Source organism: Alexandromys fortis, unplaced genomic scaffold (genome assembly GCF_014885135.2).
Source record: "Alexandromys fortis isolate MF-2015 unplaced genomic scaffold, M_Fortis_MF-2015_v1.1 scaffold_90, whole genome shotgun sequence".
NCBI lineage: Eukaryota > Metazoa > Chordata > Mammalia > Rodentia > Cricetidae > Alexandromys > Alexandromys fortis.
Window position 1 is genome coordinate 568,885 of NW_026067985.1, and position 24,597 is coordinate 593,481.

A 24,597-nucleotide genomic window follows, 5' to 3' on the forward strand; every position below is an offset into this window, starting at 1 on the left:
ATCACCTTCGGCCTCTCATCCAGCCTCTGGGGCCTGAGGACCTGGCATGTGTGGTACAGGGAGGACCAAACTCCATCGCTCCCTGTCTGTCACCTGCCCCTTGTCCTTTCTCAGCAGTAGCTAGGGAGAGCCCTGCGCACCCCAAGCGGCTGAGGCATTTCATTTGCACTTTAGGCCCCTCCCACTAAAGGGTGAGTCTGAGTCCCTCCCGCCAAAGGACAGAATTAGATTCCCTGCCCTTGACGCACCCACTAAGGGGCTGAGTCTAATTTGCCACCGTAGATGCTGGGCTTTTTCCGCTGCAAAGACGGAGCTACGCGTCTGGTCCCGGCTAAGATGGCCACGTGACCCGCTGTGCCCAATAGAATGTGGGGAAAGACAAAGCGCTCTTGCAGAGCCTAGAGCGTTCCAGATCCCGAAGACGCCAGGGATTTTCACTCCCATCCCAGAAAGTAAGCAGGGATTTCACCCCCCCTGAAGCCACATTCCCCACAGCAGAGGCCAATCTAGAACACGCGTCAGCCAGTTGATGCTTAAATCTGAGAGAGAAGCCAGCCTAGATCCACAGAGCCACCCAGCAGCAACCCATCCCTGAAAGGGGATGCCTGAGAGTAAGGTCAAACCCAGGATGCAAGACTCGTGTTGTTTAGTGCTTACGCTCTGAAGTCCCTGGTCCTCCAAACTATCCAATCAGAAACCTTTCAGGTTCTCAAAAAAACGTTATGTCCAGAATGAACCAATCAATGGGCGCACACAACCCCTCCCGATGTTCATGGGGGAGAGCATCTAGGGAAGAACTAACGAAGAAATGGGAGACTCGGGCTGTGCGGTATGACGGGTGTGCATAGGACATCATGGGTGAAGACAGCAGAGACAAGCATTTCAGACAGGGACCAGCAGGTGCCAAGGCCCTGCGGCAAGAGGAAGCATGAAAAAAAAATAAACGAAGAAAAACCAAAGGAGTGGGCATTGGTTCTTCTTTTATTTCTTTTCAAGTGACCAGAAAGTGTTGATGCCCTGTGGCAGGGGTATATAGCCTGAGAAGATGGCTCAGCCACTAAAGTGTCTAACACGGAAGTGTGAGGACCTGAGCTCAGCTCCCAGAGCCATCTGGGAAGAAGCCAGGTGTCACGTCTGACACTTATAACCCAGGCATGGGGAGGCAGAGACAGGCAGATGGATCCCTGGGGACAGCAGCTGTCTAGCCGAATTGGCGAGTCCCAGGCCAGTGACAGACCAAACCAAACAAACAAACCGCCAAAGCGACTCGATGTCGTAGTGTATCCTCTTAATACCTGCACATGGGAGACAAAGGCAGGCAGATCTCTGTCTCCTGCTAGTACACTAAGCAGGAGTTTTTGTGTGAGGTCTAGGGATTTGAACTCTCCACGTCCCCAGGCTCCCACAGCAAGCACCTAACCCACCAAGCCATCTGCCTGGTGCCATGATTGTTTTTGGTGTGTGTGTGTACGCGCAAGTGTGTGTGTGTGTGTGTGTGTGTGTGTGTGCATGTGTGTGTGGTGTATGTGTGGACAATGCATGTGGAGGTCAAAGGACACCCTAGGGTGTCTGTCTTCAGGCACCTTCCACTTTTTATTTGGGACAGGTCCATGGGACTGACCTATCTCTTTCTTCCATCCACTCTCCCTAAAATATCAGGCTCATGCTGTGAGTTCAAGGTCAGCCTGGTCTACACAGTGAGTTCCAGCCTGACGGGGCTCCCTTGTCTCCAAAACAAATAGAACAAAAATCCCAAGGTGAACAGCTCTTAGGGAAGGTTGACCTCTGATGTCCTCCGAAGTCTCTCATGATGTGTGGGACCCCATCACTTTCATCTGGGCATGGATTTTCCCAAAAGGGCCAGTGAAAGCTTGCATGGGGTCAGTAACTACAAATTTCACCAAAAGGGCCAGTGGAAGCCCTCATGGGGCCAGTAACTACTAATTTCCCATCCTACCAGGTTTCACACACACACACACACACACACACACACACACGCACACGCACACGCACACGCACATGCACACGCACACTCTATCCTGGATAGAAATTAGTTTTCCTTTCAAAGGTGACTGTTGGATTTAATGGCTGCTTGCTTTGATTGATTAGTAATGTCTGCTCTGGCACAGGCACAGCACGTGTATAATATTGTGCTGTGTGTTTGCCCTGTTGCTGTGGGTACTGCTCGGGCAGATCCTTAAAGATTCCAAGACTGTACTTGAGCCATCTCTTGAAGGCTGGCTCCAAAATGACCAGTTAGGGAATGACATTCCCACCAGAGAAAAGTTCAAGGAGCAAAGCTCTGGAAAGGGCCCAGAGATGATGTGGGAATGCAGGGAGTAACATCAGGGATGCACTTTGAGAAGTGACAGAAGACATCCGGGGTTGGCCCGAGGATGTGACTCCACCCCAGACGCAGAGGCCCTTCAGCAGGTGAGCTGGGCTCCTGCAGCTCAGGTCTGGGTCTGCCTTCATACATATGGTTCCTGGTCTGATGGAGCCTGCAGCTTGTTTTTGGTACACGGAGCTCTGGTTAACCCCAACCATGCTCCATCAGCGTCTTCCACAGAAAGGCTCTAGGACCTAGGCTCATCCCTTTGCTGGGCCCTTTACAAACACTTTTCCAAAGTTCTCCCAGCGACCCTGGTAAATGTCACAAGCCATTCTGTGCAGATGGGGAAACCGAGGCTGACAAAGGGAAACTGACGTGTCCATCTCATAACCTGGGGGTGGAGCCCAGACTCAAGTTGAATGTGTATGACTCTGGATTCTGGAATTTTCTCCCATGCCCCTCTAACCCTGCTTGGAGCATTTGTGAACTTTCTCATGCATGATAAATTGAGGCTCTTGGGAACTCCCAGCGTTGGCTTGGCAGGGAGGGTTGGATATGGTTGGACTCTATTGTTTTGTGATTTATATCTGTGGATGTGTTGTGTACACACTCACATGTGTGAATGTGGGCTTACCATGCCACAGTGTGCTCAGAGGGCAAAGGACAACCATTTCTACCCTGTTTGAGGAGTAGGCGGGCCCGTGAGCACAGATCCTCCTCCTGTCTCCTGCTAGTACACTAAGCAGGAGTTTTTGTGTGAGGTCTAGGGATTTGAACTCTCCACGTCCCCAGGCTCCCACAGCAAGCACCTAACCCACCAAGCCATCTGCCTGGTGCCATGATTGTTTTTGGTGTGTGTGTGTACGCGCAAGTGTGTGTGTGTGTGTGTGCATGTGTGTGTGGTGTATGTGTGGACAATGCATGTGGAGGTCAAAGGACACCCTAGGGTGTCTGTCTTCAGGCACCTTCCACTTTTTATTTGGGACAGGTCCATGGGACTGACCTATCTCTTTCTTCCATCCACTCTCCCTAAAATATCAGGCTCATGCTACATGCCCAGCTTTTTTTTTTTGCCACGCCCCCCCACGCCTAGCTTTTTATGTGAAGCTCTGGGGAATCTGGATTCAGGTCCTCACATTTGCCAAGCCAGTGCCTTGTGAGCTGAGTCATCAGCCCACCCCGGTTCCTGGTGTCTGTCGCTTTGCCATTGAGCAGGTAGAGCGTGCCAGGCACAACGCGGTGCTGGGTGGTTCTCATAGCTCTTTGCTCGGATGTGAACCTGAGGTCCAGCCAAGTTGTGAAGTTCTTGCATCCCTAGGGACAGCACTGGGATTCAGCTTGTGGGTTTCATCTGTCTGATGGCCACCCACACCGTACAACCCCACAGCAGGAGGGCTCAGGCAGCAAGGGAGCCCATTTCCTCAGAAGGAAACCAAGTCTGGCTGGGATAACAAGTCAGGGCTCACAGGGATGGGTCCTGCCTCCCATTGCTTCTTCACAGCCTCCCCCTGCTCCTCCTCTCCCGCTGAGGCTTGCCCCCCACCCCAGGGAGAAGTGAGGAGGACAGTGATGGATTCCGGCTGGGCCTCATTTTCTTCCTCCCTCCCCGCTTCCCCAGCAGACGGATGACAAGCGAGAACGCCTGTGACCCAAAGAAATTATCTCCCTTTTCCTTTGCCGCATCATTTTCTGCCCTCGCGTCTGGACAAGCCTGGGTGATTTTTAGCTACAAAAAAAAAAGAGGGGGAAATTATCATTCAGGGGAAAAAAATAGAAGTAGGCTCCGAGCTCTCGACGAGACAGCCTGTCTCGGGGCGAAAATGAGAATCTCCCATCGTGTGAACTCAGGGGGATGCAGTGGGGGTGTTCACACTTGCAGATGGTGCCAGGCACCCCGGGGGGTTAGGCCTGCGCCTACAGCAGGTTCCAGCGGTTAGAGGCACCTGCAGATTTTTCTGGGGGCACCATATGTGGGCGCACACATGGCAGGCTTGGGTAAAAGCAACAGTCCTGAACTTCCAGCCACACCCCAGAATGACTGAGTTCTCCATTCTATTATACCCCAAAACTCTGCCTAAGCCTTGGGCTTTCTGGAAATTTCTCTTCTCTCTCTCCTCACACATACACACTGTGCTGTATTCACAGGATCTGTGCTGCTTTCAACAGACATGCTGGTACAGCCTGGCTATGTGGCCCAGGCTGGTCTTGAACTCATGACCCTCCCTTGAGCAATGGAATGACAGGTGCACATCACCACATCTGGTGCAAACCGCGGTTTTAAAAATGCTCCTGTACACACGTACACACGAGAGTGCGTGCGCAGGCACACGCCCTCGGTTTCTCCTCAGCCTGACACTTACTGTCTGTCCTTAGCACGCTTGAGAGTGATGCTCACGACATTTTAGAATTGATGGCTTGGCAGGGAGGATGAGTGGCAAGGAGGGAGATTCTCCTGTAGGGAGGTAAGCGGAGGAGTACGTGAAGGCTTTGGGAGTGGAGGGAGAGCCAGTCAAGAGTCAAAGGAGGGGCTTCTGGCGGGGTAGAAAGATGGTGGGTTCTCCTCACACCACCAAGAACAGCTGCTTCTTTGCTTCTGCGTATACCGTTCCAACCTGGAATGCTTATCCTTTGGTTCTTCTGCTTGAGTTTGAAGCATCTGACTTGAGGTATGGTGTGGTGGTTTGAGTAGGAATGGCCTCCACAGGCTCATATACTTGACTCCTTAGTCATCACAGAATGGCTGTACTTGAGAAGGATTAGGTAGTGTGGCCTTGTTGAACACTGGGGGGGGGTGGTGGTGGGGGTGTGCTTTGAGGTTTCAAAAGCCCGAGCCAGCCCCAGGGGCTTTCTCTCTTCCTGCTGTCTACAGATACAGGACTCTCAGTTCCTTCTCCAGCACTGCATCTGACCGCATACTGCCATGCTCCCCTCCATGAGGAGAGTGAACGAAAGCTCTGAACTGGAAGCCGGCCCTAATTAAATGTCTTCCTTTATCAGAGTTCTCGTGGTCACGGTCTCTTCACAGCCGCAGACACCCCAACTAAGACACGTGGCTTCACCACCAAGCTTTTTCTTTCCGAACACCAGGTCCTTGCCCACCGACCTCTTTCTTGAGTTTTCTTGGAGATAGAAGCGATCCCAATGTTTAATTATTTCTGAGATCTTGTCCCTCCTCATAAGGAGAGAGATTGGAGGCTCATTCTTGAGGCAAAGTCTCAGGGCCCAGGGCAGCTGGGAGCTGGCTCATCCAAGCAGAGATTCTGGGCTGTGAGTGGTGGCATAAGCTGTCATTCCAGTTCTCGGGAGGCTGAGGAAGGAGGGTTGTAAGTTTGGGACCAGCCTGGGCTACATAATGAGGCCTTGTCTGAACACAGAAAAATAAAACACTAAAACCAAGCAAAAGAAAGGGTGGTCATTCTCCATCCGGGTCACCCCATGAACTTACACGAGGTGATGTGACGTGTCACCAGTATCCAGCACATGGGTTTCTCAATCTCCAGGGTGAGGCTGCACTGGGGATTTGGAAGAGACCCTCCAGGTGATGCTCCAAGCAGAAGGTGAATCAGTGCCTGCTTCTAAGCTGGGCCACACATCCAGATGTCTGTCTGCGTCCATCCTGGTTTTGAAGCCGAACACATTGTATGATGTGCACGGTTATTTATTTATTTTTTATGGTCTCTGTCTTAGTTAAGGTGTCTATTGCTTCAACAAAACACCAGGGCCAAAAAGCAAGTTGGGGAGGAAAGGGTTTATTTGGCTTACCCTTCCACATAACCAAAGGAAGTCAGGACAGGATCCTGGAGGCAGGAGCTAAGGCAGAGGCCATGGAGGGTGCTGCTTACTCACTTGCTTCCCCTGGTTTTCTTAAAGAATCCAGGACCTCAGCCCAGGCCTGGCTGGTGGTTCTGTCCACCCTGGATGGCCTGGGATGATCACTAATTGAGAATATATCTTACAGCTGGATCTCATGGAGGCATTTCCTCAACTGAGGCTCCTTCCTCTCTGATGACTCTAGCTTGACCCAAGGTGACATAAAACCAGTAGGTACAGTCTCTCTATGTAGCCCAGGCTGTCCTGATCCTGCCTCAGTTTCCAAAGGGCTGGGATAACAGTGTGATGTATCCACCCCCAGCCTGCCCTGGATCCCACAGGGTTTTAGATCCTGCGGGATGGAGCCCCGTGATGCCAGCTAGAATCTTGCAACCCAAGATAAACATAGAAGTGACTTCTGCAAATCGTCCTCTGACCTAAGTGTGGCTGTGTCTCATAACAAATAAACACAGTGTAATATAACTACTGAAACATGTAAGTGGCTACCGCAACTCTCTTGTTAGAAGCAGGGAGGCATGTGCTCGGGTATAGACATAAGAACACACACACACTCTTGACACTCATACACATACTTATGTACACACACACTCACATACATACTTACGTACACATTGACACACACATACATTTGTTTGTACACATATACATATGTACACACATACATACACACTCATACACACATACTTACATACACACTGACACACACACACTTGAGTACACACATACATACGCACACACACACACATACATACATACACACTCATACACACATATACATACACACTCACTGACACACACTTGCACTTGTGTACACACATATACATATGTACACACACATTCACACCACTCCAAAATAAAGTAGGTTTATTTTATAAAGATCGGGAAGGATACCTAGGAATACTGGAAAATGGGAACATGAACGAAGACACTCACACCTTAAGAGCATCCTTTCTGATTTGTGACACGAGGCTGGACCAGTTTTCCGGACCAGTAATCAGCTGGGATCAGGTTGGGGCTCAGGCTTTCTTTCGATGTGGACTTGGTGTTGCAAAGCCATGATGAGCCAGCTACAGGGAGGGATCTGACTTTCACTCACACACAGCACTCATGAGTGTCTTTCAAATAGGCTGGTACATAGACCTCCTGCCCAGCCAGAGGGTCTCAGGGCCTGTGGGAAAACCCTCGTGGCTGACCCTGGATGGCCCTGGGTGACCCTGGCAGCTCCCACCTTGACAGTCCCGCTGGGAGACTGCCTCTTAGTCAAGGTCGTTGCTGGTTAGGGTTGCGCGTGATTGGCCCAGTGTCCGAACTATTTGTTAACTGCCATTGCCTTGGGCGGGCGTGGGCGCCTCTTTCCTCTCCTCTCCACGCCCTGCAGTTCTCCTCTTGTGATTTCATTCGCGCCCATCCTCAAAGCTCCTTCAAGCGCAGGGTCTGTGACTCTGGGGCACCTGGCTCCCAGGGTGCTTGGCCATCCCTGTGCTGTGGACCCTGAGTGTGACCACCTGACGCTCTTGGTAAGGGAGATGAGAAAGCGGCTGGGAGGCAGGGCTGGGTCCCCACTCCACAAGCCTCCCTGTGCTCCGTTCTCCATTCTGTAATATGGAGTCTGGAGCCGTGAGGGAAGTAAGTGAGCAGACACAGAAGGGAGGCCTGACCTCTGATAGGAAAGTGTCCTGCAGATCTCCTTCCAAGACCTCCTGGGTCAAACTCACGACTCTCCTGCATCTGCCTCCTCCATGGGCCACCTTGGACCGTGAGCCTTGTGTGGTGACCGCACCCTGTGCATACCCACGACCGCTTCTGCACAGCCTCCTGGCAAGCTCTGCTTGGCCTTTGGGGCCAGGGAGGGCATACTCAAATGCCTGCCGGTCACCAATTTCTATGGAAGCACAGGCTATAAGTCTTCAGGACTCCCCAGGAAGCCCATGGAGGGGGTCAGGACAGATCTCTAGAGCATCTTTCTCTAGGGGACAAGAGGAGCCCCTTCAGCCCAGTGGAGCCAGCCTACAGAGGCAGGCGGAGGGGGCGGGGCTCCCCTCCGCAGCAATGCTGTTATCAAAGAGGGAATTTGAATAAGGAGCAGCGGCGCCCCACCTCCACCCCACGGTTTCCAGGCGACACGGTGTCTGTTGCGGTTCGCTGTCATACAAACCCTCTCCCCGTAAGACAGCGGGTCCCACAGGGACAAGGGGCGAGGTGGAATATTTTATCAGCCGTGTACATGTGTAAGAAAAAACAGGTCTGAAAAGCCAAGCCTTGTTTTCATGAAAAGGGGGAAGGTGGGAGGGGTGAGGGGATAGAAGGGATTTATTTCTGTACCAGGTACTGGCTCCCACACTGAGAGGTGTCACCAGGGAGGATGGTCACTTGGAGGTTGTCTGGGGAAAAGGTTTAAAAGGCATTTTGGGGACATCTATCTGTCTATCCATCTATCGGTCTACCAGTCTGTCTGTCTGTCTGTCTGTCTGTCTGTCTGTCTACAGAAGGTGAAAAATGAGAGTGAACATTTTGAGGCTGAGGTCGGGTATGGTGGTGTGTTTCTGCAACCCCAGTTCTTGGGAAGCGGATGCAGGAGAGTTGCCACAAGTTCCAGGCCAGCCCGAGCTACATAAGGTGTTCCAGGCTACCCAAGAAATAGAGACCTTGTCAAGAGAGAGAAGAGAGAGAGGAGAGAGATTTAAAAGAAATGAAAGAGCAGAAGGAAGGAAGGGAGGAAAGGAGGAGAAAGAAAGATTTGAAAAATCACACAGTATTGGAAGACTCTTCGGAGACTGAGGCCATTTTCTCGATCACTCAACATTACATGTGTTTGTTTTATCTGTATAGAGCCTGACCACACAGCGCATTGAACAGTCCTCCTGCCTCAGCCTCCCAAGTGCTAAGAAGATGGGTGTGTGCCACAGAACCCCATTTTCACTTGAAGACTCCAGGTCTTTGGGCTCCTGGATGAGGGATTCTAAGCGGGGGTGGCCTGGCTTCTGCAGAGTGGTGGTCCTGAGTTCATCCTGTAACCAAGGTGGCAGTGAGAAGTGTGGCTTTCCTTGGGGTCAGAGAAAGCAGGGCTGGTCTCAGGGTCACTGCCTGAGAACAGTTTGGCAGACCTGGCTTCAGTTCTGAGCCACCCGCCTAGCTGGGCACCATTCTCCAAAGAATGTCCTAACGAACTTGGGAAAGTGGTCACCTTGAGAAACGCTTGCTTTGCCGGCTTGTCCTGTGAAGGTGACCACCCTGCAGGATGCCACCTGCCAAGTGGTGAGCAGAGTGGCCACTCACACGCTCACACCGTATGTCCCGGAGGAGCCTGGTCCATCGCCACCTTGCCCTTTGACAAGGGACAGGGAGGCTAAGTGCAAGCTGTGTGTGTGTGTGTGTGTGTGTGTGTGTGTGTGTGTGTGTGAGGGGGCATGGAGATGACCCAAAGGATAGGCAGGAGGAAACAGGAGCCCACAGCAAGGTTACAGATCAGATCTGGGAGGCTAGAGGATCGCTACACATCCCACACTGCTCTGTGCATCCTCGGGGTGAGCCCCCCCCCCCCCCCCCCCCCCCCGCTCATTTGGAAGTTGGTGAGACTTAAAGAAAAATAAGTGAAGCCAGGAGGGTAGGAGGAGAGAGGGGAGGAGTGAGGAACCCATCTGGGCCAGGCTGCACGTTGAAATTGCCCCGTATTAAAAATTCAGCGGCCGGAGAAGTTTCCAGGGATTTGCAGTAATTAGACGACAGAATGCTGGCGAACCTCAGGCTTGCCAAAGATGTTACACAGGGGTCAAAGACTCCACACTTTCGGCGGGGTAATTTGTAAGTGTCAATCACTCGCAGCCATCAGAGAGAAGCCGATCTGAGGGCTGCATTCTAACGAAGCTGCTGCAGCCAGACCCAGGCCCGTGACGCTAGCTCGGTGCCCACAGTGGCTGCTGCCCTACCGGCACTCAGCCCCGGGCCTCCAACTTCTGTCTTGAGTTTCCCTCCTTTTCCTGCCCAGCTGGTACCACCCGAGAGGGAGGCACGAGGCCTCGGTGGCGTCTGTGTCAGGGTGGCCACTTGGGGTCAAGGATGTATTAGCTCTGCACCTGTGAGCTGTGTGAGTCTGCAGGCCTCTGCGTTCCCATCTTTGAAGTGGGGATGAGAGAGACACGATGAAGAAATATCCTCTACCCACACATCTGTTCACTCCTCATCTGTGCACCTGGTTTGGGCACCATGGTGTCGGTAGTAACCATGAGAGCAGACCCTGTCTTTATGGAACACGAAAGATAAGGGAGAATGGGTAGGGAAATATGTGTATGAGGGTGTAGGTGTGAGTGCTAGGAGACAGTGACCCAGTCGGAGTGATGGGGCATGGGGACCATGCTTCCTGTTCAGCGTGGATGCACACTGGAACAGAGGGTCTTTGACAAGAGACAGGGAGGCCAAGTGCAAGCTGTGTGTGTGTGGGGGGGGGCATTGAGATGACCCAAAGGCTAGGCAGAGTGGAGAATCAGGCTGGGGTGGGGCTCAGCGGCACGGCATGGGCCCGTCACCCGCGAGGCTCTGGAGAGAGAACTACCCTCAGCAGGGTAGTTCTCATGAGGCTGGAGGATGAGGGACAGGGTTGGCAGGGACAAGGCAGGCTTAGCATCTTTGATAGCGTGAGACTCCAGGAAACAGGATCTGGTGAAGCCTAGCTATGAGCCCTGCGTGGAGCGGGGCTAGAGGGCGTGGGGGGGCGGGGTTGGGAAGGGGTGGCAGTACCAGGAATTACCCCATGCGACGTGAGATCTGACTGGTCCAGCAGGTGTGAGCCAGCAGAGGCAGGAATGCTCTCTGCCGATACCAGTCCTCAGCGAAGCTACAGAGGGACCTGGAGAGTCTGAAGGAAAAGTCAGTGCCATCACAGCCCAGCCTCTCCCTCCCTCACCACAGCTGACACAGTATCTTCGAGAAAGAGCCTGACTGGGCCATTCCTAAGCTGGATGACCCCAGGCAAAGCTGTCCACCTCTCTGAGCCCATGAACCCCACTAATGAATAAAGGGGCAGGTGTGAGACAGGCTGTGGGCATCAAGTCCTCTGGTCTCACAGGCTCACAGCATAGGACAGAGGGGTCAGTCTCAATGGGTTACCTGAATGTCCCAAACAGTGCGAGAATTAGGAGACCCCGAGTTTAGGAAAATGAACCAAAATGCTTTGCAAGATAAGGGACCAAAGCCCATGGTCTCAGCCTGTGTCTCACTTTCTGACATGGCTCTTCTCCAGCAGGCTCCATGTACTGCTGTACCGAGGGGTTTAGTGGCTTCATCCTGTCTCTGGGGATGGTCCTGTAAATTCCTCTCCCAGAACCCTCTCTGTTCAGCCATTTGTCCTGGGGGAGGGGAGGGGCAGGGGAGGGAGAGAGAGAGAGAGAGAGAGAGAGAGAGAGAGAGAGAGAGAGAGAGAGAGAGAGAGAGAGAGAGAGAGAGAGAGAGAGAGAGAGAGACTTGATTACCCCCTCCCAGGCCTGGGTCTCCATTCCAGCCTCCGCTGTGGGTCCAGCCAGGCCGAGAAACCACTCAAGGGGAAAATGAGAAACCGCGGGCTTTCACGGGTGGCAGCGGCTAGGCCTGCCGAGCAAGGCCTCTCCAGCTGCTAGCCTTAGTGGACGGACAGACAGACTTGGCGGTGGGAGGGGACCAGAGGCTTTGGTCTAGGGGCAGATGCTGGCTGTCCCCACCGAATTCCCAAGGCGTCCAGGCCACAGGCTCATTGAGGGTGCAGATAAAGGCAAGCCGTGGTGGCCAGCTGAGTCCTGGCTGCTGCCTTTATTGAGTGCCTACTGTATTCCTGGGGGTCCCTGGGAAACCTCGTCTTTGTCTGTACTCACAGAACCCAATGAGGTCAGTGTCGCCACTATCCTATGTCAATGGGGTCTTCATGCATGACCTCGTGGGAAGAAGCCCTGTCACGCAGTGCCCGCTCCTTGCTCTGACCCAATTCAAAGCAAAGGACCCCTTGGACACCACTGGGACATGGTGGCAACTTTGCATTCTGTCTCCTTTATGTTGCATCTCAGAGCTGGGTGGCTTTCAGTACATGTGTGTCATGTCAACTGATCTCCCCCCCCCTCTTTTGTTGAGCCCGCTTTGGTTCCCACTGTTCTCTGGGAGGACTCACAGGTGGGACATATGTGCTGCTGCTGGAGACAGCTCTCATCCCAGCAATGAGGGGCCAGGGCCACTGACATAGACTGTGCCCGAGAAGAAAGATTCGTTCAGTCATTGCTGCCGAGCATCGCCGCACCCTTCCCTGTGTGCACCGGGAAGGAAGGTTCCAGCTCCCAGAGCCTCGCTCCTGCTTTCTCAAGCGGGCAGGGTGGCATTCCTGGGTCTGTAAGAAGCCAGAGACTGTCTGGGGGCAGGGTTGGGAGAGGACACAGTGGAAAAACGCAACCATTCTGTCTGTTTCAACCCTGGCTCCCTTGCGAGCTGTGCGGTGTTGGGCGAGTCTCCGAGCCTCTCTGGTTTCTGAATTTGTCACTGGAGCGGAGGATGAAGCAGTGTATGGTGACTGCTTCATAGGGGGGCTGCTTATGAAATGGGTGGACATGAATGTACCCGGCGATGACTTCACTCGAGGATGTGGAAGAGCCTTGTCTACAGTGGGAGAGGTGGAGGGGGTGGTGTCATCCAGTGCCAAGGCCTGACACATGGGGACTTGGCTTGAGAGGCTTGGCGACACACATAACTTGGTGGCTTACATCATTCAGGCTCACTCAGTGGGTCTGCAAAGAGGTGTTTCTGACCCCATTTATATCATAAGAAACTGAGGCATGGGGCTGGAGAGATGGCTCAGTAGTTAAGAGTATTGCCTGCTCTTCCAAAGGTCCTGAGTTCAATTCCCAGCAACCACATGGTGGCTCACAACCATCTGTAATGAGGTCTGGTGCCCTCTTCTGGCCTGCAGACATACACACAGACAGAATATTGTATACATAATAAATAAATAAATAAATAAATAAATAAATAAATAAATAAATAAAAAACCGAGGCATGAGATAACCCAGTAGCTCCTGGGGTCAAAGCTTTGTAAGCAACAAGGTAAACCTCTAGCGAATCAATCCCGGAGTCTCCCAGGGTCCAGGTTATGCTGAGAACCTGGGTTTCTGGGGTTACAAGAAGTGCTCAGAGCAGTTTGAGGGTGGGTAACCTTCGGGGACCTGGGTTCCGAAAGCACCCTTCCAGGGCCTTGCCCTCATTCCTCCCTTGGTGAAGGCCCTGCCTGCTGGGATGGCCTGCCCAGATAACCCATTTCTTTCTCAGGGGCACAGTGAATGCCATAATTGTGGCCAGGGGCCTTGGAGATACTGGCCTTGGCTTTCAGTTAGGATAGAAGTGGCCTGAGGGGTCTCCCCCATGACTGATGTTATCTGGATGCTGGGAACATGGCCCTGGTTCAGTCTCCAACACACACACACACACACAGACCCGGAAACTGGAAGCCCACAGCCACACCCACCCCACGCTGCACAGATCAAGTTCTTTGCCTCTCTAGCTACGAATGCTCTTGGCTGGGGCTCCAAGCCTGCTGCCTGCAAGGGACACCCACTCCACCGCCTGCAGCTCTGCTGTCTGGCTTTCCAATTCTGGTCACATCATGCCCACACCTGCCCGCTGCTGTAGCTCTGCTTCCCCAGGCCCAGTTTGGGGTGAAAGCTTTGCTTATTAGCCAATCTGGACTCCTCTTTCTGTGAATTACCCGGCCTGATTGATATTCATGAGCCCACACATCTGAGGCCTCAGCCAGCTGCCACGTGACTGCTCCCGGCCTCCAGGATGACAGGGAGGATGTGTGCAGCCCAGAAGCACCGCCATGGTCCTCAGATGGGGATAGCGGTGTCTGGGGAGCAGCCCCTGGCTGACAGCATACCATCTCTGCAGTGGCAAGGACCTGGGCGCAGCAGCGGGGCTTCCCGCCAGAATGACCAAGAGGTGCTCATTCCTCCCACTCCATACAGGTCTTCTATCATTCTTCTGCTTTTCCTGGGGACCAGGGCTGGAATTCAGAATCACCATCTACCACTGTGCTGGCCTCGCCAATGACTGAGGCTTGCCACACTGTCCTGGCACATGCCACATGGGTATCATTTGTCACTTAGTCCCCCAGTCTCTGGGGAAGAGGACGTGGGGCCCTGGACTTCTTTCCCTGGCTTACTGCCCACTGCCTAGTACTGGGCAGTTATCAGCAAAACTCCGCAGAATGGATGGCTGCCAGGTCTCCTTTGGACTTGGGACGTGGTTCTGGCTTGATAAACGTCCTCTGGGTCCTTGAAACCATCTGGAAGGAGTGGTTTTCTCCCTGTCTTCAAGTGAGGGAGCAGGGGCACATCTGGGAACCTTCTGATCAGAATCTAGACTGGGTGGGGTTTCCAGACCGTGTTTCTAGGTCAAAAGGTGGCCCTTAACCCCACCACCTGAGGATGGGGATTCTTGGGCGTGGTCTCATCTTGGGAGAGAGGATGGCTTTTGCTCCAGAAACTGACACTCCTTGGCCAGAATAAAAGAAAACACTGGATAGAAGAACAAAAACAAAAACAAACAAACCTGCAAAAACTTACAAAAATCAACACCAACTGCCTCTCCCCAGCATCTGCCACTCTGTGAGCTTTGGGGGCCAGCAGGTGCAGAGCAGAGGTCAGCAGGTGGCTCACCTAGCAGGACAGGAGATGACAGAGTGGAGAATGATTCTCAGACCCAACCTGCTGGGGGCATGAGGGAGGTGCTGGCTCCTCCAAGAGTTCCCGGAAACGAGGCCACAGCATTGGGGAGGCAGGCGAAGTGGGGCCTCTATCTCTGATTTGGGCTCCAGAGTGAGGACAGCCAGGCCTGGGGAATTGCAGAGAAAGCAGAACGCGGTGAAATGAGGCCACATCCCAGACTAGGTTTTCTAAAGTCACAGCTTTCCCTGGGGCATTTGGATTGCAAAGGACGAGTCTGGGGGAATAAGATGAACTGGATCTGGCTGGAGGGGTTCCTGAGTACCTTCTCAACCAGGAATGGGCACCGTTTGCAAACGTCAGCGGCCCTGGGGAGGCAAGAGCAAGGGTTTGGGTCACTGGTCATCCTGGCAGGGATGATGGTTCCTCTTCCCATGATTTCAAGGGAAGACAGAACCCAAGACTTCTCAGTGGAGAGAAGTAGCTGCAAAGTCCACCACACCCCAGGTAGGGCTACTGGGTCTCTACCAATGTTCATGCTCCTAAAGTTGAGAGACAAGCTACTTGCCTTGCCAGTACCTTCCTGGGCTGGGCAGGGCAAGCCTCAGATTGGTAAGAAATGAATCTGCCCCAGTACCAGCAGAAGACAGTGCTCTCCGACGTAGGGGACAGTGCACACTGCTTTGAGGAAGTGGCGTCTGGATGAGAATGACAGACAGGTTAAGTCTGTCATTCACACAGAGGTGGAAGGTGCCCTAAAAATATGTGGGAGACTGAATGCATTCACAACCCCAATTTTCAAGTCTTTCCTCCTCCACGCCCATGAACATGGCCCCTCTTACTGACTATAAAATCTTTTCTTTTCTCTTTAAAGTAATGCTGGAGATTGACCTAGGCCTTACGTATTTGAGGCAAGCACTTTGCCACTGAGTTCTATCCCAACCCCTTCCGGCTGTCTCTGGGTCTTCCCGTGGGACTTACAGGCAACAGCAAACTTGACCCAAGAGGCTTTAAGGCAAGCTCTCCCGCTCTGCCTTCCCCACGAGGAGATGCCCTGACTGGCCTGCTGGAGGGACGAGGTCATGAGTCAGCTCAGACAAGAAATGAGCCCTGACATGGGGAAGAGGCCAGCCAAGATCTGCAGAGCCAGCTAACAAAGCCGCAACTGAAGGCAGAGGTGCGGAAGATGACTCTGAGGTAAGAACAGGTCACCCACAGCCCTCGACTAATGCTAAGCCGCTGGGCTTGGCAATCTCTATGCATTTTTGTGGCAGAGGCTAAGTGGTTCAGGAAAGGGGTGCAGAGCAGATGTCACGGGCTCAGATGGGACCAGACTTCTCTAGACAAAGCGTTCGCAACGCATCTTCAACATCAACTTGGCAGGATTTGGACCCTCGTGTGGGAGCATCTGGCACCGTTTCCCTCAATGTGTAACTGAGGTGGGAAGGCCCACTCTGAAGGTGGAAGGGGCACCAGCCCGTGGGCTGGGAGCCTGGACTGAATAAGAAGGAGAAAGTGGGCTGAGTACCAGCGTCTATCTCTCTCCGCTTCCTGACTGTGGATGTCACGTGACCCAGCCGCCTCACACTCCTGTCACCATGTCTACTCCCCCTCAATGAGCTATTCCCTTAAACCATGAGGAAAATGAATAAACAACCCCTAAGTCTTTCTTCCTTAGGCTGCTTCTGAGTCAGGCATTTTGTTACAGCAAGGAGAAAACTGAGTGATGGGCTGGACTCCTCCTCTCCTCAACATCCATCCATCTGGTATGGTCAGCATTGTAATCGGAACTCGGAATGTCCTCCCCTCTCCAGATTCCTACAGGCACCGGCAGCTCGGGTTGGATGCCGGCACTCTTAAACTTCTGTGTCTTCCCGACTGTGGGCAGAGACAGGGAAAGAGCAGTTCTCTGGCCCCTTCTGCTAACAGCCTCTGACCCTGTCTGAGCCTCAGTTTCCTCATCCATCAAGTGGGGCCACAGCCTCATCTCTTAGGTTGCTGTGAAGGCCACTGGTCTTGTCATTTATTGAATGCCCCACACCAATGGGGACACCCACCTTCCTTCCTCCGAGGAACTATTCTGGGAAGCTGGGAAATAATGGGGCTATGAGGGCCTAGCTAGAGGAAACGGGCCTTGGTCACCATGACATGACTGGCAGCCTCTGACTGCTATGCTGGTCTAAAATCCCTTGTCATAACAACGAGGACAGTCACTAATACACGGCCGCAGGGGGGCTTCCCAGTCACCAGGGAGACATCAGAGGGTGGCTTTCTAGGCAGATGGCGGCCATGTTCTTTCTGAGTGGTGGCTGAGCTCCACGCAGGGCATGGAGAGAGAACCAGAGAGGTGCCATGGTAGTTCCTTCCTCGGGAGTGTGTGGTCCCCGGGGAGGCATGGCACTGGGTGTCAGGGTATTACGGTTGGGTTGGGATTGGCTCTGCCTGCAGACAGGCTACTTGTGGGCCTTCAGGGCATCTACTTGGGAATCCACTGATCTCATGGGCTCATGTGCCACTTGGTCCCCAGAATGTGGCACTGTTTGGGGAGGTAGTAAACCCTTTTAGAAGTGGAGCCTTGTGGGAGGAAGCGGACCATTGTGGGTGGGAGGAACTTTTGGCCCATAGCCTGGCCTTGGCTCTTGGTCTGCCAAGAAGGAAGCAAGCACTGTTCCTACATCGATTGCCACACTTGTCAGTCACTCCCTAGAACGATGGACTGCACCTTCAAGCCATGAACCAGAATAAAGCCTTCCCTCCCTAGGTCACGGCAGTAAGGAAGGTAACGACCACAGACTGTGTCCCAGAATCCCTTGCAGCTAGGCTACCATGTCCTGGCCAGAGGAATATGGCAGGAGCCATATGAGGACTCCAGGAGGTGTGTCTGAGGGGCAGGGAAGGAGTTCTTTCTCCTCCACACTGGAGGACTGGGCATTCTCTGGGCTGTGTGAGGACGCATGCCCTCCAAACGAGAGGCATGCTCACCTTCCCACAGTCACTCTGGAGACTCACCTTTGTATAAAAAGCCCCCGAGGCCAGGGCTGGACACAGTAGCCAGAGCACACCTTCACCCTTGTTCACTCTCTCAGAAACCCTTGCAGCTAGAACCTCTGAGTCTGCAAGATTCTTTCGCAGAGCACTGAGGTACAAGACGGCCTTGTATTTTAGGTTCTGCGAGGTATCTCATGCTAAACCATTACCAAGAAATGCTCACACTGGGAGCAGAAAGATTTGGGGGTCTAGATCCCATCTCACCTCTGGGGAGCAGAGTCTGAGACCACATGGCAGGACAAGTGTTTTCTGTCTGCTTTCTCTGGATGGTCACACATGTCCTCACTAAGACTTTTTTCCTCCCATACAGCAAAGGGCAGAGAGAGGCCCAGGTTTTAGTCAACCATGAGGTGAGACTTGAGAGGAGGGGATGCTTGCCTTCCCCTTGCACTTTCCTGGAATATTCATGAGTACCTTGGCTCATCTGTCCAGCCTCAGTTTCCCCTTGTGCAAAAGCCCCTGCCTACGATCCCAGTGAGTCACTCTGTGAACTGCAGGCGTCCAGGGTCGTGGTGATGCCATCTGGAGTCCTGGGACAGAAGGACTCTCAAGTGCTTACAGGAGGAGGCAGGAGCTCCCGCTGTGCGGGTCTGCACAGATGGATGTGTTTGTTGCTGGCTCGAGCCCAGGGCAGGGGCACCGCGGCCCCAACGAATCACTGGCAGCAAAGTCGCAATGATGGGGAAGAGGGGTCTGTTAAGGAAGCCAGAGCGGAAGGTATCCTGGGTGTCTGGCAATCCTATAATGAACCTGTAGATCCCTTTTGTCACTCGTGGGGACAACCTCAGCCCAGGGCTGCTGGAAAGTGGGGGGGGGGGGGCTTGCTAGGCGTGCAGGACGAGAACACTGTTTTTGCTCTGGGAGGTGGGATAGCGACAGAAGAGGTTTTAGAGTGTGTGTTGGGGACCTATCCTAGCTCTTGGTATGTCCTGACCGATGAATCCGTGCTGGCTAATTTTATGTGAATGCGGCACAAGCTGGAGTCATCCGAGAGGAGGGAACTCCATTTGAGAAGATGCCTCCATTAGATAGGGCTGTAGTTAAGTCTGTAGGGCGTTTTCTTAATTAGTGGTCGATGGGAGAGGACCCAGCCCTTTGTGGGTGGCTCCATCCCTGGGCTGCTGGTCCTGGGTTCTATAAGAAAGCAGGCTGAGCAAGCCATGAGGAGCAAGCCAGTGAGCAGCACCCTCCATGGCCTCTGCATCAGCTCCTGCCTCCAGGCTCCTGCCCTGTGACTTCCTTCGATGATGAACAATGACACGGAAGTGTAAACCCAGCAGACCCTTTCCTCCCAAGTTGACTTGGGTCATGGGGTCTCATCGCAGCAATAGAAACCATTAAGATGGCATCCCCCGGCTCATGTGTCTGTCCTGCTATTGCCTGGAAGGACACTGAGGCACCAGGAGACCAAACAGCCAGTGTCGAGTCATATAATCCGTATGTGGCAGACCTGAGACCCAGCTCGGGTTGTCTATGCTGGTGACTGGGCAAGAGCAGTCATAAACTCTGCTGTGGTGACTCGGCTCTACCCACCGCAAAGCTGTGCAGATGATACGTATCTCAACTGGCACGGTGATGTTTGGATAAAACTTTATGTGAACACATAGTATCTGGACTTGGCCCTTAGACTGTCACTATTTTTATTTAAAATAACATTTATTTAAGAAATTTTCATGTGCTGTGGGGTGGGCAGCGTCATGTGTAAATGCCATGGGACGTGTTGTGAAGGTCAGAGGGCAACTTGTGGGGGGTTTGTGCCTGCCTTCTACCGTGTGGGTCTCAGGAACTGAACTCAGGTCGTCGGGCTTTGTGGCAAGCACTTTTGCCTAATGAGCTGTCTTGCTGGCCTCCTTGTTAGTATCCTGGAGAGCTTGGGAAAACCTGTGGATCCGCTGTGGCAACGGTCTGAGAGTGAACTCATGAATTGAAAAAATGAAGTAAACGTGGACTCTTGATATCTTCTCCTTGCCTCGAGCCACACTTCCTGTTTCTGGACCTGGTTTCAGCTTGCTGGTTTTCCACCATTGAGGTACTAGGGTCATGGGAGATGGCCCTATTCCCCACTTTGGCCTCCTCAGCAACTCTCACTTTCATGTGCTGTGGGGTGGGCACACTTTGAGCCGGGCAGTGGTGACACACACCTTTATTCCTCGCACTTGGGAGGCAGAGGCAGGCAGATCTCCGAGTTCGAGGCTAGCCTGGTCTACAGAGTGAGTTCCAGGACAGCCAGGGCTACACAGAGAAACCCTGTCTCAAAAAAACAAAACAATTGAAGGAGGAGTTGGTTGGCCAAGAGAGTGGGGGACTACCTTCCTGTGGCCCTGATGCAAACTTGAGGAACTGGGGTGTAGCTCAGTGCTAGAGTACCTGTCAAGCAAGTATCGGATCTCAGGTTTGATATCCAGCACCCCCAAACACACTACTATAAATAGAATGACAACAAACTAAATACCACCCCATGAAAAACCCCAAGGCAAACGGCATCTGATATTTGTGAGCCAAGGGTCAGGACCCTGGGCTGTGCCTCCCATGGGGGCTTGCATGGCTTGTCTCCTATTCCAAGGCCTCTGCCTCTTCATGGTGCCCATGCTCAGACTCACAGTCAGGATGGGACTAACCCCAAATAATCTGCTGCGACAGGAACAAGGAGTGGGCACAGGGCCCTGAACTTAGAGGCTGAGGTGGGTGGGTGGGGTCACAAGAGCCCAGGAGTGCAGGACTAGCCTGGGCAACACAGCCAGATCTAGAACAAATGGAAACGAGGAGGTATAATGTCATAAGAAGCCCCGATGGGGATGATGTGTCCCAGAGGGGATGGACAATGTGGGGGGCAGCCGCTGGGCCCTCCGCAGCAGAGGTGAATACATTACCAGGAAGCAAGCACCCCACTAAGATTTAAAAGGCGATTCTGCAGGAAAAAAATGCCTAGCTACTCCTGGTGAGGCAGAGAGAACAGGCAGATGGAGCCCCAGAGGCTTCATTCTTAGGACCCGAGCAAACTGGCTCCGCTTCCTCCAGGCCTTACCCGAAGGGTTAAAGCCATTTTCATTAAAATTTAAATTCCAGCAGGCACTCTCTCCCTCCTTCCCCGTACTTTGAACGTTTTGACTGGCAACCATTTCATATTTCAATCTCGGCAGAACAAATTGAATTAGATGTTGAGCCCGAGCTCGGCTCTGTTGGGCAAAGCCCGAGTGCACAGCCCCAGCTGATCCTGCCCCAGCCACCCTGAGCGGCAGTGGAAGCTGTGGACTGTGGGGAGGGTGGATCCCCTGCCCTAGGACAGCGTGGCGGGGTGGCAGAGTGAGGGGACACATGGGGGAAGGGCTGTCTCGCGCCTGATGTGGGCATCTCTTAAAAAAAAAAAAGCAACTTTTTACTGAGGCTTATCTTGGTCCCCTTTGTGTGCCACCTGAGTACAAGTGCATGCAGAATCCAGAAGGGGGCACCGGATCCTTTGGAGCTGGAGTTGCCAGCAGTTTTGAGTGTGGCTCACTGCAGGTGGCTGCTGGGAACCGAACCTGGGTCTTCCGGGAAAACTGCACAGTTTCTTAACTGGTGAAACGTCTCTCTAGCACCCCGCGTGTGCATCTCAAGACTGGGGACAGCCTCTGGAGTCCATCCAGCAAGGACTGCCGTGTCTCAAGAAAGACAGAGGCACCCGGGTTTGTCCTCAGGTCCAGGTCCAGCATGGGTTTGAGAAATGAATGCAAGAATGAAGGTCAGGTATCGCTGACTCTTACCTCCAACCTCTGGCACTTCCCCATCCGCTATAGGACGGCTGTTCTGATGTCTGTCTGTCCCTTATGGAGTGTGACAGCATGCTGGCGCCTTCCGGAGGCAGGGTCTCTGTGCTGGAACCAGCACAGAGGGCAGTGGCTGGCGTTCTCTATCTCAGGACTTCATGCTGGCTCAGACTCTACTCTCCTTCCTGATTTCCCTTCCCAGCTGGGTTCTTGGGAGGGTATTCACATCCCAAACACCAAAGCCTTCCTGGGTAATGAGTCTAGTCTCCTGCCCCTGACCTGCTGGCTGGAAACCATGTCCTCCAGGCCCCTGTCTGGTGAGGCTCAGTGAGGGCCCAGGCTTGCTCTACCCTCTTCTAGGCACTGGCCTCCCGCAGGCTCCTATTTATGTATGTGTGTGGATGGGGGTGGGGCAGGGCACACGTGAGGCCAGACGGTTGCCATGTCTTCCTCAGTTGCTTTCCACTATTTTATTATTATTATTCTTTGTAAATTTGACTCAGATTCTTACTCAACCTGGAGTTCACTGATTGGCTAGGCTGGCTGCCCACTGAGCCCTGAGGACCTGTCTGTCTCTCTACCCCATAAAATCAGGGATTACAGGCACACACACCACCTTCTCTGGCTGTTGCGTAGGAGCTGGGGACCTGAACTAAGGAGGCTGGAGGACTCAAAAGTTGCCTGCTGAACTCTAGAGCTTAGAGGGTCACTGTCGCAGGGGCCAGGCTGGCCAAGCACAGGTGCCCTGTGGACCCTGCTTTGGGGAGAGTTCAGCTGCTCCTGTGTCATCCTGGGGAGTTTATGCTGGTGACAGGCTGCAGCTTTCTGCCCCAGGCTCTCTGTGACATGTGGGCACACCTTGGTAGGACAGGGAAACTTCCCATCCTGTCTTCCATGGTTCCTGACGGCCCAGCCTTGGCATGGCAGCAAGTGACCTGACCCCTCCATGCAGGGCCACCGGTGGAGGTGGTGGAGGGTGATACCTGAAATGACGTAGGGGGAGGGGAGCCACTCTAGGTTCTGACTTTTATTGCCTAACTCTCAGCGCCCTTGGACTGTAACAAAGTGCCAGCCCCACCCACAGGGTGTGGTCCCAGCTTTGGTACGGGCCACTATGAAAAGCAGGGCCTCATCCCCCCAAAAATCACACAGGCTAAGATTCCCCCCAAAAAGTCCGAGTCCTGTCCAGCACCCACAGTCCAGGTGACAACGGCTCAGAAGTGGGAGGAGTCGTCTCAGGTCTTCCTGGGTTGGATGGTTGAACATGGTGTGGCTATCTGAGACCACCATGGCCAGCCCATCACCTGCATTGAGGAGACACCACCGGAGCTCCAAATGACGTAGGTCTGAAACTGCATGCTAGGGTGTTGGAGCTGAGGCTGGACAGTGGGTGAAGGGCTGTGGCCCCGCCCCCTGCCTGATGCCATGTCCTCTTTTGCAGTTGGTGATCTGGCCCAGGGCGAGGCTTGGACAGGGCTCCCAGGGCCTCCACTTAGAGAGGCAATGGTGATGGAACACCCAGGCCAGCCTGCGAACCTGGCAGCAGTGCTTGGAATGTGGTGCTCCAGGTCTGGGAAGGGCACTGTGTCTGAGGTGGCGTCCGCAGCTCCGTCCTCTGGCCGGCAGTGCTGGAGAGGGTGAGATGGCTGCAGGAGTCTGGCTGGGTGCGGCTGGGGTGGCTGGTGAACGGGGCTGAGGTGCGAGTCCCCGCCTAGACAGCGGCTTACTCCTCCCATGGGCTCTACACTGGCTGTGCACTGTCACCCACCACAGAGTCTCTGCTCCTCGGGAACAAGGAGAGGAGGATGTCGGGTCTGTGTCCCTGAAAGGAGCCACCTCACGTGGGCTCCCCAGTGCAGGTGCTCACAGCTGAAGAGCTTGCTCGTTGTCATCGTCGTTGTCCCTATCTTCCAGCTGCTCCAGGATCCCATCCAACACTGCGGATCGCTTTTTCTTCGGGGGCTCTGTGGCAGACGGCAGAGAGAGAAAAGACCCAGAGAGGGTTAAACAGTGAGGGGGGCAGAGGTGTGGGGCGGGCATAAGGAGAACAAATGGGGACTCAGAGAAGACCGAGAGAACACACAGGCCCTCTCTCTGGCCTCCCCCTGCTGCTGGCCACCTCTGCGCCCTCTCCCATCCTTGTCACAGAGCAAAGGACCCACTTTAGGGAGCCAGTGGTCACCTGAGAGTTGCTTCCTTCCTGCCAGCCAGAGGCCTAGCCAACTCTGGCAACAACTGGGCAGAGAAGCAGGAGCCAGCTCCGTTTCTGTGGCAGCCATGGGCCCCCAGGGTGTGGTTGAGTGGCTGTAAGCAGATCAGCCAATGTTAGGTGCGTGGCTGCAGTGCCCAAGGAATCTAGAGAGGCATGGGGACCATAACAGTGAGGGTGGCTTTGCAGGAGATGGGTTATCTGATTTGGGCTTTGATGAGTGCAGAAGAGTTTTCTATGAGGAAGGGGTGTGGGGATTGAGACACACAGCTGTTCCAAATGCCACTGACTGAGTACTCACTGTATGCTATGGCACCTTCAACAACCCCACAAAAGAGGAAACGGGGAGGCTGGCTATGAGCTGCTTGTTCCACCAGTCCCTCTGCCAGCCTAACCATCCATTCACTAGTGAAGGCCTAACTTATAAAAAGGCTGCCCACCTTCAGGAGACTCTAACTCCTTGTGTAAAGCCCCCCCCCCCCCCGCACACCTACCCCCACCCTTTACCTCACACCCGTACATGGCAGCAAATGGAGGGCACCATGCCTGGCTCCTCCTGGGATGTGGGTATGGTCCTAGAGTCCCTCTCCTTATCTCATTCTTCTCATGCTTATGAGGATAAGGACCCTGCCCACCTCCTCCATGGTGGTCCTCTGACCCAGCCACCTCCAACTCTCCCTGTCCACTCTGCCTTGCCCTAGGGGATCCTGCAGAGCCTACGCCCTGATCTCCCTTGCCCTGGCTCCCCACACTTCCCTGGCC

General features: G+C 53.6%; 1 protein-coding gene across 2 annotated transcripts in view; it reads right to left on the reverse strand.

Annotated features, from left to right (window-relative positions):
• Nucleotides 1-22,638: 22,638 nt before the first annotated feature.
• Nucleotides 22,639-24,597, reverse strand: part of Rbm19 (RNA binding motif protein 19) — an 80,278-nt gene continuing 78,319 nt past the window's right edge. For both annotated transcript variants that reach the window (XM_050158996.1, XM_050158995.1), the window contains one exon: nt 22,639-23,590. In XM_050158996.1, coding sequence (XP_050014953.1) covers nt 23,530-23,590 — 61 coding nt within the window. In that variant the 3' untranslated portion in view covers nt 22,639-23,529. The remainder of the gene's footprint in view (nt 23,591-24,597) is intronic.